Source organism: Podarcis erhardii (assembly GCF_964252035.2).
Source record: "Podarcis erhardii genome assembly, chromosome: 3".
Classification (NCBI taxonomy): domain Eukaryota; kingdom Metazoa; phylum Chordata; class Lepidosauria; order Squamata; family Lacertidae; genus Podarcis; species Podarcis erhardii.
Window position 1 is genome coordinate 28393159 of NC_138507.1, and position 13626 is coordinate 28406784.

A 13626-nucleotide genomic window follows, 5' to 3' on the forward strand; every position below is an offset into this window, starting at 1 on the left:
ATACTTTTAACTTAAAAAAATATATATCCCCAATCATCCACTATTCAGCTTTAATAGACAAACAAACAAAATCACCCAGAGCACTTCAATGCTCCACAGGCAGAATTTAGACTGGAGGTCCTCAGGACTTCTTTTCAGCCGAAATTCACCGGAACTCAGTTCTGGCACCTCCCAGGTGAGCGCCATTGACATTCTAAGAGGCATTCATGGTAAATTCCAGCACCTCTTTTTTTCTAGAAAAAATAGCACTGGGTATCCTAAGGATTCTTGTCACTCTGTGTCTCTCTGTTCCAATACCTTCTACTTTTCCGTTCACTGTAGTTTTGCTATGGAGTTTCCTTACTACAAGCCCATAGCTCTGCAAGAAAAGAAAAGAAAACTACTACTACTACTATTACTACTACTACTAATTATATCCCACCCTCCCCAGCCAAAGCCGGGCTCAGAGTGGCTAATAACAGTAAAAATGGCACAGTTTACATAAAATCACAGTCAATTAATTAAAATACATTCTAAAATCAATTCAGAATCAAATTAATGCCAACCACTGGGCTAGAGTTCTATGAGGATTACAGAAGGAGGGGGGGTCAGACTGTGCCTTGGCCAAAGGGTCTGTCTTGCAGGCCCTGCAGAAAGATGTCAAGTCCTGCAGGGCCCTAGTCTCTTGTGACAGAGTGTTCCACCAGATCAGGGACATGGCTGAAAAAACCCTGGCTCTGGTTGAGGCCAGCCTAACCTCCCTGTGGCCTGGGATCTCCAAGATGTTTTTATTTGAAGACTGTAAGGTCCTCCATGGGACATACCAGGAGAGGCGGTCCCATAGGTACGAGGGTCCTAGGCCATATAGGAATTTAAAGGTTAAAACCAGCACCTTAAATCTGATCCTGGACTCCACCAGGAGCCAGTGCAACTGGTATAGCAACGGGTGAATTTGATCCCACGGCGAGGACCCCATAAGGAGTCTCACCACAGCATTCTGCACCCGCTAGAGTTTCTGGGTCAGTCTCAAGGGCAGCCCCACGTAGAGTGAGTTACAATAATCAAGACTGGAGGTGACTGTCACGTGGATCACAGTGGCTAGGTCAGGGCAAGAAAGGTAAGGAGCCAACTGCTTAGCTTGGTGGAGATGAAAAAATGCCGCTTTTGTTATAGCTACAATCTGTGCCTCCATAGAAAGGGAGGTGTTGAAGATTATACCCAAACTCTTAATAGACAGTGCTGGTACTAATTGCTCTTCCGCAAGAGATGAGAGTTAGCCCCCCAATCCTGTATCATCCTGACCCAGCCAAAGGACCTCTGTCTTTGAAGGATTTAACTTCAACTGGCTCGCATGTAACCATCCAGCCACAGCTTCCAAACATCTTATCAGTGTGTCTGGGGCCAAGTCAGGATGGCCGTCCATCAACAGATACAGTTGGGTGTCATCAGGATACTGATGGCAGCCCAAACCAAAACTCTGGACAAGCTGGGCAAGGGGGCGCATAAAGATGTTGAAAATCATTGGGGAGAGTATCGGACCCTGCAGCACTCCATACACCAAGGAGTGGCGTGATGACAGTTCTCCCCCAAGCACCACCCTCTGTCCCTGACCAGAGAGAAACGTGCGCAGCCATTGAAGGACTGTGCCCTGGATCCCCACGTCAGCAAGGCGGTGGTCCAGAAGTTTGTGATCGACCATGTCAAAGGCTGCTGACAGGTCTAAAAGAATCAGTAGCCCCGACTTGCCTCGATCCAGCTGCCTGCGGAGATCATCTGTAAGGACAACCAGAGCCGTCTCGGTCCCATGACCAGCGCAGAAGCCAAATTGGAATGGATCCAGAGCCAATGTTTCATCCAGAAACCCACCAAGTTGTTTAGCAACCGCTCTCTCAATCACCTTACCCAGGAACGGAAGATTCGAAACTGGGTGGTAATTGGATCAATCTAAAGGATCTAATGATGTTTTCTTTAAGACCGAGCACACCACTGCCTCCTTCAATTCCCCTGGGAATGTCCCAGTGCCAAGGGACAAATTGATGATATCCCCTAGGGGGCCCCGCACCTCGTCTGGACATGCTCTAATCAGCTAGGACGGGCACGGGTCAAGAGGACAGGTGGTGGGCTTTCCAGCTCGGAGGAGTCTATCCACATTGGCTGGGGATATTTGGTCAAAGTGGTCCAATACTGGACCCGAGGACAGTCGAGGGGCCTCCAGTTCCGTTTTTATATCCAAATTGACAGGGAGGTAACGGCGGAGCAAAAGTAGCAAAAGTAGAGAGTACAGAAAACAGTGCAGCAGAAGGTTTCGTGGAGACCCTGATCTGATCTGAGGCGCTTCATCAACATCACTGTTTGACTCAGGAAGCCTTCAAATTGCCTTTTTGTGCAGCCCCAGCACAGAGCAGTCTCTCTCACACGCACCCCTACAAAATGTATTGGGCCATTGTTTGTGTATGATACTGGCATTCTCTGTCCATGCCATACATACTGTGCACTAGATTTCATGGCATATCTCCTCCACCCTATCATACATTTGAATTCCAGGGATCCTTGGGAGAAGGATGAACTACATTCACACGTTCCCAGGTTCAATCCCCAGCATCTCCAGGTAGGTCCGAGACAGACTCCTGTCTGAAACTTTGGTGAGCTACTGCCAATCTTATGTAGACAGTATGGAACCAATGGACTGATTCTGTATAAGGCAGTTTCCTGTGTTCATAAGTCTAGTACACATTAACATAGTGCTAAAGAGCACATCCCAGATCTTGTTAAAGGGCAAATAAGGAACAAAACTGGGATTGTGAGCTGACGCTAATAAACAGAGGCAGCTGGAGTTTATATGGCCTTTGTTTTCAATGGGCTTATCTTTTAAGCAGTTCACATTATTTCTGAAAATATAGAAAGGCATGCTAATAGAGATGTCTGCCACATCTGAGTGGTGCCCCTTTGTAATTTGCGTAGCAGAAACAGGAATTTTTGCCCATGCAAATTCAGCTGCCTAGCTGCAACTGTTTCTGAAAAACAACAGTGACTGGGTTGTGTTAATTCAAATCCATCCTTTATTGTGATGGTTGGGCACCTGCAAGGCCTTTTCAAATGGGGCAAAAAAAGGAGCAAAGTTAACCCTTAAGCCAATCTCATTGCTGAGAAGGCTACCGTAAAGTGCAACATTTTCATTTGCACGTAAACCTCTTCCCTTCCAGCGTTTTCAAAATCCTGAGAAGTAGTTCCCAAGCAAAGTTATTGGATCAAGTTTTCAATTAGAGTGGATCGTGCAGTGGTAAGTGAAAACAAGAAGAGGCACCAGGTAGGGCCCAACACTAGGAATACGTTCAGTGTCACATGATTTTCACAAACATATACTCTATCTAGCAGAAAAGGAATGCTGGAAGGCATGGGTGGCAGTAAGGCTACATGAAATAAGGAGGAAAGCTTGTCTCAATCTCTAGCAATGACTGGGTGAGCTGGCATGATTTCTGGACTCTTTGCTTGATATATCTGATTCTATAAGAGCTAGAGACCAGGTGGGCTGCTTGTGGGCCTGTTCTCATTTTATGTGGCCCCTTGAAACTCCTAAAGCTGCTTCATTTTTCCACCTTAGCAGACTTCCTTTCTATTTATTTCCTCTGGCTGTTAAAAGTGTCATCCTCCCACTTTTTGATATACTTTCAGAACTTGGAAGGAGGCAGTATTTTATTTGATTAAAAATTATTTTTATTTTTAACTTTTTTTGCCGGTTATCTAAGAACAAACTGGCAGGCATCTGCTCTGTCTGTAGCACAATAAAGTAATTGCTTTCAATCCTGTTTCAGAACAGAAGTCATACTGGTTTCTTTGTACTATTAAAAAAAAACAACACTTCTGTATACTTATTTCAAAGTATTCCCCTCAAACACAGCAGAGCTTACTTCTGAGTAGATCTGTGCAGGACTAGAAATGCTATAATGAAAACTGAAGCAGAGCAGTACCTATTTCAGGTTAGTTAATCCACTTTTACCTCTGACTTTGTCCATTATCAGATTTGGTTCCACCCAGTGCCATGATAGATCACCTCAGATGGAATGTGGCCCTCATAAAAAAAACAGGTTGTTGATCATGGTAAAGTGGGCCCAGGATTTAGGGGAAAATATAATGATAAACCAATGGGAACAGCTGTGGAAAAGAGATATCAAATTTACGGCATGCTATAATTTAAGAGAGAATGTAATGAAAATGTAATACAGATGGTACCTGACGCTGTTCAGACTGGCAAAAATGTATAAAAACTGTAGTGATGTCTGTTGGAGATGCAACAACGCGGCAGGAACCTTTCTACATATGTGGTGGGAGTGCAAAGAGATAGTGGGATTCTGGGAAAATATATTTAACGAACTGAAAAAGATGTTTAGATTTTCATTTTTTAAAAACCAGAATCCTTTCTCCTAGGTATCATGTCAGAGGAAATAAAAAGAACAGTCAGACCAATATTTATGTATGCAACTACGGCGGCAAGGTTATTGATTGCCAAAAATTGGAAAAGCAGCAGCGTCCCCACTAAAACAGACTGGTTATCTAAAATGATGGAATACTTCCATATTGCCAAACTAACAGGGAGGATAAGAGGAGATATGGTACAAAAAGTGAATAAGGAGTGGGCTGTCTTTAAGAAATACATCAAAATTTATGTGGAAAAAGAAGAATTTCTGACAGATATTGAGTGAATCCAGAAAATGATTAGAGTGAAAGGAGAGTATAGTCAAGATAGAAGAAGAGATTAAAGAAATAATGAAATGCATTTAAGCTAGTTGGAAAAATAAAGTACCATAACGAGAACGGCTGAAAGTCAAGTCACTTGGTGGGTGTCCGTGTGGGGTAGGTGTGTAGGTATGTTGATATGTATAGTATAGGTAGGTATTACATAGAGTAATGTAGATATGTTTTATGTTATGAAAATAAGGTAGTGTGTTGTATATGTGTATTGTGTAAATGTATATTGTGTTAAATGTAAATTTAATAAAAATTAATAAAAATTTAAACAAAAAAACCGGTTGTTGATCCCTAAACTAAAGGCAGTACTGGGCAGGCAGGACTTATGCTGGATCCTAACTCATACCCACCAACATTTCCCTGATGAAAATAAGGACGTCCCATTCCATAACGATAATTTTACTCTTTATACCAGCCACATCTTAATGGTTTGCCCTAGCCACTCTGGGCAGCTTCCAACATATATACAAACATAATAAAACATTAAACGTTTTTTAAAAACCTTCCCTGTACAGGATTGCCTTCAGACGGCTCGGGCGTTGGATAACGCCATACCCTCCAACATTTCTCCTGTAAAAATAGGGACAGCCTAAAGAAAAGCAGAACAGTCCAGGATTAAATCAGTAACTGGAATAACTTCTCTAAATCAGGGTCGTCCCTGGAAAATAGGGACATTTGGAGAGTCCTTTAACTCCATTCAGCTTAGTGAAGCAACCTGACAGCCTAGCAAACCTTACACTGGCAAAAAAATAAAACCCCAACAAGTCAAACTCTATTTCAAACGCTTGTCTGCCTTTTGCCAGGTTTAGGCCAGCTAAACGGACAGTACTCCCACTATTGAACAGAGTTTGGATCTGGCATACTATGCTCTGGCTTAATTTAAGACAGCATTAGAGGACGCGGGTGGCGCTGTGGGTTAAACCACAGAGCCTAGGAGCTGCCGATCAGAAGGTTGGCGGTTCGAATCCCCGCGATGGGGTGAGCTCCCGTTGCTCAGTCCCTGCTCCTGCCAACCTAGCAGTTCAAAAGCACGTCAAAGCGCAAGTAGATAAATAGGTACCGCTCTGGTGGGAAGGTAAATGGCGTTTCTGTGCACTGCTCTGGTTCGCCAGAAGCAGCTTAGTCATGTTGGCCACATGACCCAGAAGCTGTACGCCGGCTCCCTCAGCCAGTAAAGCAAGATGAGCGCCACAACCCCAGAGTCAGTCACGACTGGACCTAATGGTCAGGGGTCCCTTTACCTTTAGTTATGCTAGGTGCCCATACTTTGGATTACTTCCTTTACCATGTCCATCAATTTCAATAGGTTTATTGTGAGTATGGCTTAGTTGAAAACAAGCCACTGGTTTGTTTGTTTTTTGCACAATAATTAAATTCATGAGAAACTTGAATATGTAAAGAAAAACCTGAATATTTAAAGAAAAATTGACATCCATCTCAGTATCTGAGCAACTCAGATTTTAGTGATGGTCCTACCAGAAAGGCCTGTTTTACGGCTTCAGATTGCTCACTAATAACTTTTAGTGAGCTTTTTTTCTCCCAGCTGGAACTCAGTTCCAGCACCTTTCAGGTGGGCACCAGAAAATGAGCGAGGTGTTCATGGTGAGTTTCCGGCACCTCTTTTTCAAGAAAAAGAGGACTGCTGGCAACAATTGTATTAATAAAAAGGAATCCATAAGATGAACTATGTTAATGGGTAAAATGCATTATATGATGTTTTGCTGCATTTGAACTTTATGCCATACCAGAAACAGGGGTAGTGACAGTAATTAAATAAAAATGAAAATACTTTCCACCAGCAGCCTGATTATCAATGGGGAGAAATTAAAAAGTATAACAGAAGCAAGTACTGTGCCCTCTGTCCTTCGTCAGTAGATAACAATAAAAGCAGGGAACTTTTGAGTGGAGAGTAATTAATTGAGCCTAATCACCCTGACAAAACAATGTGATTGGGAATAAAATTCAAGTTCCCATTTATGTAAGTGCCCTTTTTTCTCTTTCCTTTTCTTTTTGCAAAAGGCCACATTATTAACTTCGCCTAGGCTGCGGGAAGTAGTCCTGGACTTGGTACTGTTGCTTGCTTCCAAGCTGTGACATCCATTTGCGGGCAAATGCTTTCCTCTTCCTCCATTTAAGAGGATCTCCCAGAATATATATTCCTCTCTAAATTACATTTCTTTAAAGGAAATAAAACAGAAGTGAAAATAATGAAACAGCACCATTATTTGGATTACATTTATCTTTAATCCACTTTGTCCTCTGTATAAAATAACAGTATAAAGACATCTGCCAATATTTTAAAGGCTTCTGCTTGGGTATGAATTATATTTTTAAATTAGACCCTAAACCTGCATTCTAATGCAGTACTTTCATTTACCAGAGTATGCACATAGTTGTGTTCTATTCCCAGGGCACCCTTTATTTAATCAGGCTGAGAGCTCGACAGACCTGTATCCGTTTTCCACATAAATCTCTGCCAAATACTGCTGACTTTTTCATTTAACCTTCCTGGCAATGTCTGACCTCCTTGCGAAATATCTCTCTCTCTCTCTCTCTCTCTCTCTCTCACACACACACACACACACACACACACACTTGTACATACATAAATACAAGCACCCGTTTATGAATAAGGACAAATATAGTTAGTTGCAAGATAAAAACGCCCACTCCTTGGAATGGCACCGAAGGCAGGCAGTGTCCTTGCCGGTTGCGCACACGTGAACCGCCGCAGTAAACAACTTTAGCCTTTCCCATTAAAGGTTAGAGAGAAGTGATTGATACATTTGACAAAGAAATGTAAGGTCAGGAGTAATAGAGGCAATCTGTTATTTACCCCCCAAAAGCGCATGAAGAGCTATAAGTGTGTTGGGTGCCTGCTTGTTCATTTTTCAAGCACCTGCTCTTTCTGGATAATGGATAGGGATGAGTGGAGCTGCCGCTTGTGGGAATCTCCATCTGCATTTGTGGCTCTCTGGGAATAAAGTACACGAGAAACCACCAAGGCCGCAGAACTCAGGCTGAGGATGATTTGGTCTTACTGACTTCAGCGGCATTAAGCCAACTCAAATCCATACTCTCTTTCTCAAGTGATTTGTAGATGAGCTGTTAAACTGCAATGGGGTTTGGCCTGAGCTCAAGACCAGTGACTCTCACACTTGGGTGCTAAGAGCAGAGGTTCCCAAACCTTATGCTGTGGACTACCCATTGTCCATAAGCTGAATCTATGTGTTCTGCATGAAAAATTCACATTGATTTTTAATTGCATTTTTATTGCTTCTGTTATTTCTTATATTGCATTTTATCAAGGTGGAATCTACACACATACGTTCCAAAAGTGTTTTTAAAAATACATCGAATTTCCCATAATTTCCCATAAGGCTCACCATCTGGCGTCACATTGTATATTGCACTTAAAACACACTTAAAAACATTTTATTTGCAGCTGTATAGCTGAGTCCTGAGTTGCAATTTGAATTCTGTGGAATACAATATTCTGAGCCAGCTGGAAAAATAAAATGGTGATAAATGTACCTAAAATCTATAACGGGAGGGATGGTGGCAATGTGTTAGGCTTTTCAAAAGCTTGCTTCCTTGTTTGTTTGTTTTTTGGGGGGTCATTTTACATTTTCTTTTGCCATTTTCATCCCTAATATGCTTTAGCAAGTGCAAGGTGGTTTGTTTGTGTGTGTGTGTGTGTGTGTGTGTGTGTGTGAGAGAGAGAGAGAGAGAGAGAGAGAGAGAGAGAGCGCTGAAATTCTTGTAGATCTCTGACAAGAGCAGACCTAAAAACTTGTGACCTACCAATGGATTGTAGCAGGGCTGTAAACCTCTTGTTTTCCCCCCTGCTTTGACTTGAACGGCTGACCACAGTGCGAGCTTAATATGTTGCATTTGGTTATATAAGAGAGCAAGCAGTCCATACAAGAATGTCTTATCATCATATTGCATTTCCAGCTATCTTTGTGGATACAGGGGTTTAAATTGCATCAGCAGGAATGCTGAATTGGTTCCCTGGTGAATTTGCACCATAGAAATGCTTTTTAAAAATATATATAATAAAATCACAGATCCCTGGCTGTTTTTTGCCCTAGAAGGCACTGTTTGCAGACATAGGGTCCTGATTAGGTCATGCATGCAATATGGGTAGGGTCTAGGAGCTCTGCAAATCACGTTATTTCAGAAAGGAAGGGGCCAGTGTAAGCATGATGCTTTCAAAGTGAGGCACCTAACCATAAGCCTGCATTTTTATCAAAGCTTCTATATATTTCAATCAAGGCTTGTATTTAAAAATGAGCTTAAAAAGGATTTTCAAATGTTTCATGCCAGGCAGAGAAAACCTTGGCCATTCTCCTAAGACAAGAGGGCCCCATTGATTTATAGTAGAAAAACAATTCTCAAAGTCATAAAAAGGGAGAATTACATATGCTGCCCCAAGGCTGAGAAAACACCATTAGGAATGGGGAAGATAATACCAATGTGCCTCCCAGTAAAATGAGCCAGATCTTCTTTCTAAGGTTCAAAGGCCAGGAGCAAATGGGGAAAAACATTTAGCTAGAAGAAAAGAGAACATTTTTGAAAAGTCTCTTCTAAAGCTGTTTCTTAAACTGAGAGAGTTAAAAAGGTTAAAATGTGTTAAATGTTGGAAAGGCAACTGGCTTGGCAGAAGAAGAAGCTTCTTCCTATTTTATTTTGAGGCTGGAAAGGGGGAAAGGGGGAGGTATACACTGAAGAGGCTTCTTTTAAAAGCTGTTTTACTGAGTTTCTTCCTTTTTACTTTGAAAAGCTTTATTCTTTTAAGAGGCTACCTATGATAAATGTATGAAATATATTAGCTTAAATATATTGGCTTAAATGTAATTATGCAAAGGATTTAAGGAATGCTAGATTCTTATTTCATATGGTTGTAAGAGTTGTATTTATCCTGAAATTAAGTCAGCCACCAGCCTAGCCCCCCCCCCCCGCCAGACAGAAGACGCCATCCAAGCAGTCTTGATATATAGTTGTCAGGCATTTGTTTAGAAACCTTAAATGAAGGAAATCTTTCAATGTTGATGTGAAACTCAAGATCCTTGACATCTGTTGAACATAAAAATGTAAGATTAACCATTTGTTTTAGAAGGCAATAGGGCAAGGAGGGCAAGAGGTGAGCTGGTAATTAAGATTCCATGTAAGATATATTATTACTTATATGTCATATATATAGCTCTTTGTCTCTCTTATAAGGGCAAGGAAATGGGTGTATCTTTTGTGGGTGTATCTTTTGTGATTGGTTCTAGCAAACAGCCAATAGGAATTTCAACCAGGCTGATTGGACAGAGGCAGCCACAGGAGGAGCAAAGGGGGCTGGATTAAGGGAATATAAGTGCTGGCCAGGATGGTAGGAGGCCAGGCCAGAGCTTGGTAACCATGTACCACTGTGCCTCTTATTTATTTGTCTGACAAATAAATTACTATTTTAATTTCTCTATTGCTGCGTTGAATATTTCATTCCAGCTAAGCGTTAACCACAAGCAGGGTGCTACATTTTATGGTGCCCTGTGACTCGGATAAGTGGTCTGCTGGAACGCAGCCCCTTCGCCCTACTGGGCAGGGTACAAGAGAGAGGACAACTGCTTACCCAAAGCGCGCACTGGTAAATTTTTCCAGGGGGAACGCAGAAGACTCGTCTGTCTGATACCCTGCTCACTGGCGGCGACGGACCGGGGGAAACAGGGAACCAACCAAGGGTAAGTGCACAAAGGGATTTTTGGCCCTCCAATTAATTAGGAGGAAGAGAAGTCTTGATCAAACTTCTGCGTCTCAGTAAGGGGAAACTGAGTACGCTAGGTGGTTGGGTACATCAGATGGTGGTCTGGTGGAGGAAAAGGGAAGGATTGGGAGGTAGAGTGTGGTGAAGTATCCAGCGCATTGTATGTGTGAGAAAGTACAGAGCAATCTGTAGCTGACCTGAGTGTGGAGTGGGCAGTACTTCGGTTCCTAGTGAGGCGACTCCATCTAGGCAAGGAAACCCACAAAGCGCGTCTGTGAGTGACTGAGTGGATACTTCACAGGGCCATACAATGGGAGTTGGGGGTTCAAAGGGGGGAAATACACCTCTTGAGTGTATGTTAAATAATTTTAAGAAAGCCTTCTCAGGGGCATATGGAGTCAAAATGACGCCAGAGCGCTTGAGAACGTTATGTGAACTAGAATGGCCAAAACAAATTACTGGATGGCCATCCCAGGGAACCTTTGATATAAATTTAGTAAGCAAACTTTGGACTGATATCGCCAAAGAAACTGGAGGGTGCCCAGAACAATTTCCATATATAGATTCCTGGCTGAGCACATTAAATAAAAATCCTCCATGGATAAGGGAATGCAAAGTCAAACGATGCAAATTATTGGCTGTAAAAGCCGAAGCTAGGAAAGGAATCTTGCCAAATAAACTCAAACCCATTTTTGAGGGGCCAGAGGAAGAGGTGCTTCCACCTCCACCCTATGCTCCACATCGAAGGGAGCTTAATCCAAACACTCCACCAGTTGTAACCCCAAGGCAAGAAACTGGAATGAATAATGGGAGTGGAGTCACAGAGTTTGATTCCTTGATAGATTATGATAAATATCTTCAGGAGGCATTGGAGTCCTATAATAAAGCCCAAGCAGAAGTGGTTATTCCACCTGTGACTCCTAATAGACCTCCATCTACAGTCTCCTTTAGTGGAACAACTGATTGCCCACCCCAAACCCCTGTACATCCAAGTCCCAGAGAAATATTACAGAAGTTACAGGGAGACCTTGCTCGGTCAGCAAGCAATACAGCCAGGCGTATAAAGCTGCTAAAAGAACGCCTTGCGACAGATACCATCCCCTATGATTTGAGGCCCCTAGAGCAAAGTGAAGAGAAAGGTCACGTAGTAGCCCCTCTTAGAAGAGTATTTGATGCACTTGAGGAGCCTGCGCTGGTTAATGGGCAACCCGGACCACGGCCACCTCGAACTTCGACCCTGCAATATATTCCATTCACAACTACAGATCTGATGAATTGGAAAACACACACCCCATCTTTTGCAGAAAAACCTCAGGCTATGATGGACTTGGTGACTTCAATAGTAAATACTCATAGTCCTACTTGGACAGATTGCCGCCAGCTCCTGAATACTCTGTTCACCACTGAGGAAAGGAGAGACATAATTGAAAAGGCACAGATATATTTGCGTGAGCAGGCCAGAGTGGGAAATATTTATAATATTGACCGTCATCTCCAAGATAACTTTCCCTTGGAAGATCCTAATTGGGATCCAAACAATGCAATTCACCTGGCCAGACTCACCACCTACCGCCAGACACTTGTGCAAGGTATCCGCAGGGCATGCCAGAAGCCCACTAATATGTCTAAAGTCTCAGAAGTAGAACAAAAACCAAATGAGAGTCCGGGAGACTTTTTAGAGAGGCTGCAAGAAGCCTATCGTATATGGACTCCTTTTGACCCTGAAGCCCCTGAAAACAGTAGAATGATTACTGCTACATTTGTGGCCCAGTGCGCTTCTGACATTCGTAAGAAAATTCAGAAATCAGAAGGATGGGAAGGGATGCTGATGAGCCAAATTATGGCCATTGCACGCCGAGTTTATCGGAATAGGGATGAGGCTGAGAAGCAAGAGAAGAAGAAGTGGCAGAAGGAAAAGATGGTAATGCTAGCCACAGCAGTGAAGCAAGACCACCGCCCCTTAAATGGAGGGCGAGGGCGAGGAAGGAATCCACCACTGGGAAGGAATCAATGTGCAAATTGCAAGAAGGAGGGTCACTGGAAGCGGGAGTGTCCTGAACCCCTGAGGTTGGAAGAAGTACGCCCAGGCCCAGGCCCTGGCCCAGGCCCAGGCCCAGGCTCCGGCCCAAGAAACCAGGGACGGGGACGGGGAATGATCCGAGATGGAAGATATCAGAGACCAGGACAGGGACGGAGTAGAGACAATTTCATTGGACTGGCAGAAGAGGATTTTACTCAAGACTAGGAACGACCGGACTCCATAAAGTTAGGCTTCCAGGAGCCCACGGTCACGATTCAATTAGGGAGCCATTTAATAGACTTTATGATTGATACTGGGGCTGAATACTCAGTACTCCCAGAACTATTGCAGAAAAAGGCATCCAAAAGTGTAGTCATTAAAAGTGCCACTGGACAGTCAGCCAAGAGGTCTTTCCTCCAACCTTTGGAATGCCAGATTGGGGGACATCGTTTAACCCATCAGTTTTTGTATATACCTGAGTGTCCAATACCTCTCTTAGGCAGAGATATGCTGTCCAAATTGCAGGCCCAAATCACTTTCACTCCTCGAGGTCCAGAAATGAAACTGCCATCAAAAGCAGCGGGAATAATTACCCTCTCAGTACCTAAGGAACAATCATGGCGCCTAATGTCAGCCTTGCAAGTCCAACCCACATTGAATACAGAATTAAACAAGCTCCTCCGAACTCTACAGGTGCCACCAGGAGTATGGGCCGAAAATAGCCCACCAGGAATGGCTAAGAATATAGCTCCAATTGTAGTAACCCTAAAACCTATGGCTACCCCTGTATCTGTAAAGCAATATCCCTTACCCCGGCGAGCAGCAGAGGGCATCCAGAAACATTTGGACTGCCTATTAAAATATGGTCTGCTTAAGCCTTGCCAATCAGAATGGAACACACCCCTTTTGCCTGTTCGAAAACCTGGGACAGATGAATATAGGCCAGTGCAGGACTTGAGGCTCGTAAACCAGGCTATCGAGACCTTGCACCCAAATGTACCAAACCCATATACCTTGCTGAGTTTGATCCCACCAGAAGCAACATTTTTTACTGTATTGGACTTGAAAGATGCATTCTTCTGTTGCCGGCTGGCACCACAGAGCCAACCTATATTTGCCTTCCAGTGGG

The 13626-nt window shown here is 43.2% G+C and overlaps 1 protein-coding gene across 4 annotated transcripts in view; it reads right to left on the reverse strand.

Moving 5' to 3' along the window:
* The window catches only part of LOC309339317 (uncharacterized protein), a 169931-nt gene that overhangs the window by 98205 nt on the left and 58100 nt on the right, over positions 1-13626 (reverse strand). For 2 of the 4 annotated variants that reach the window (XM_081857532.1, XM_081857531.1), the window contains exon 2: positions 298-358. The exons of the other annotated variants lie outside the window; for them this stretch is intronic. In XM_081857532.1, coding sequence (XP_081713658.1) covers positions 298-358 — 61 coding nt within the window. The remainder of the gene's footprint in view (positions 1-297; positions 359-13626) is intronic. 4 annotated transcript variants of the gene reach the window in all.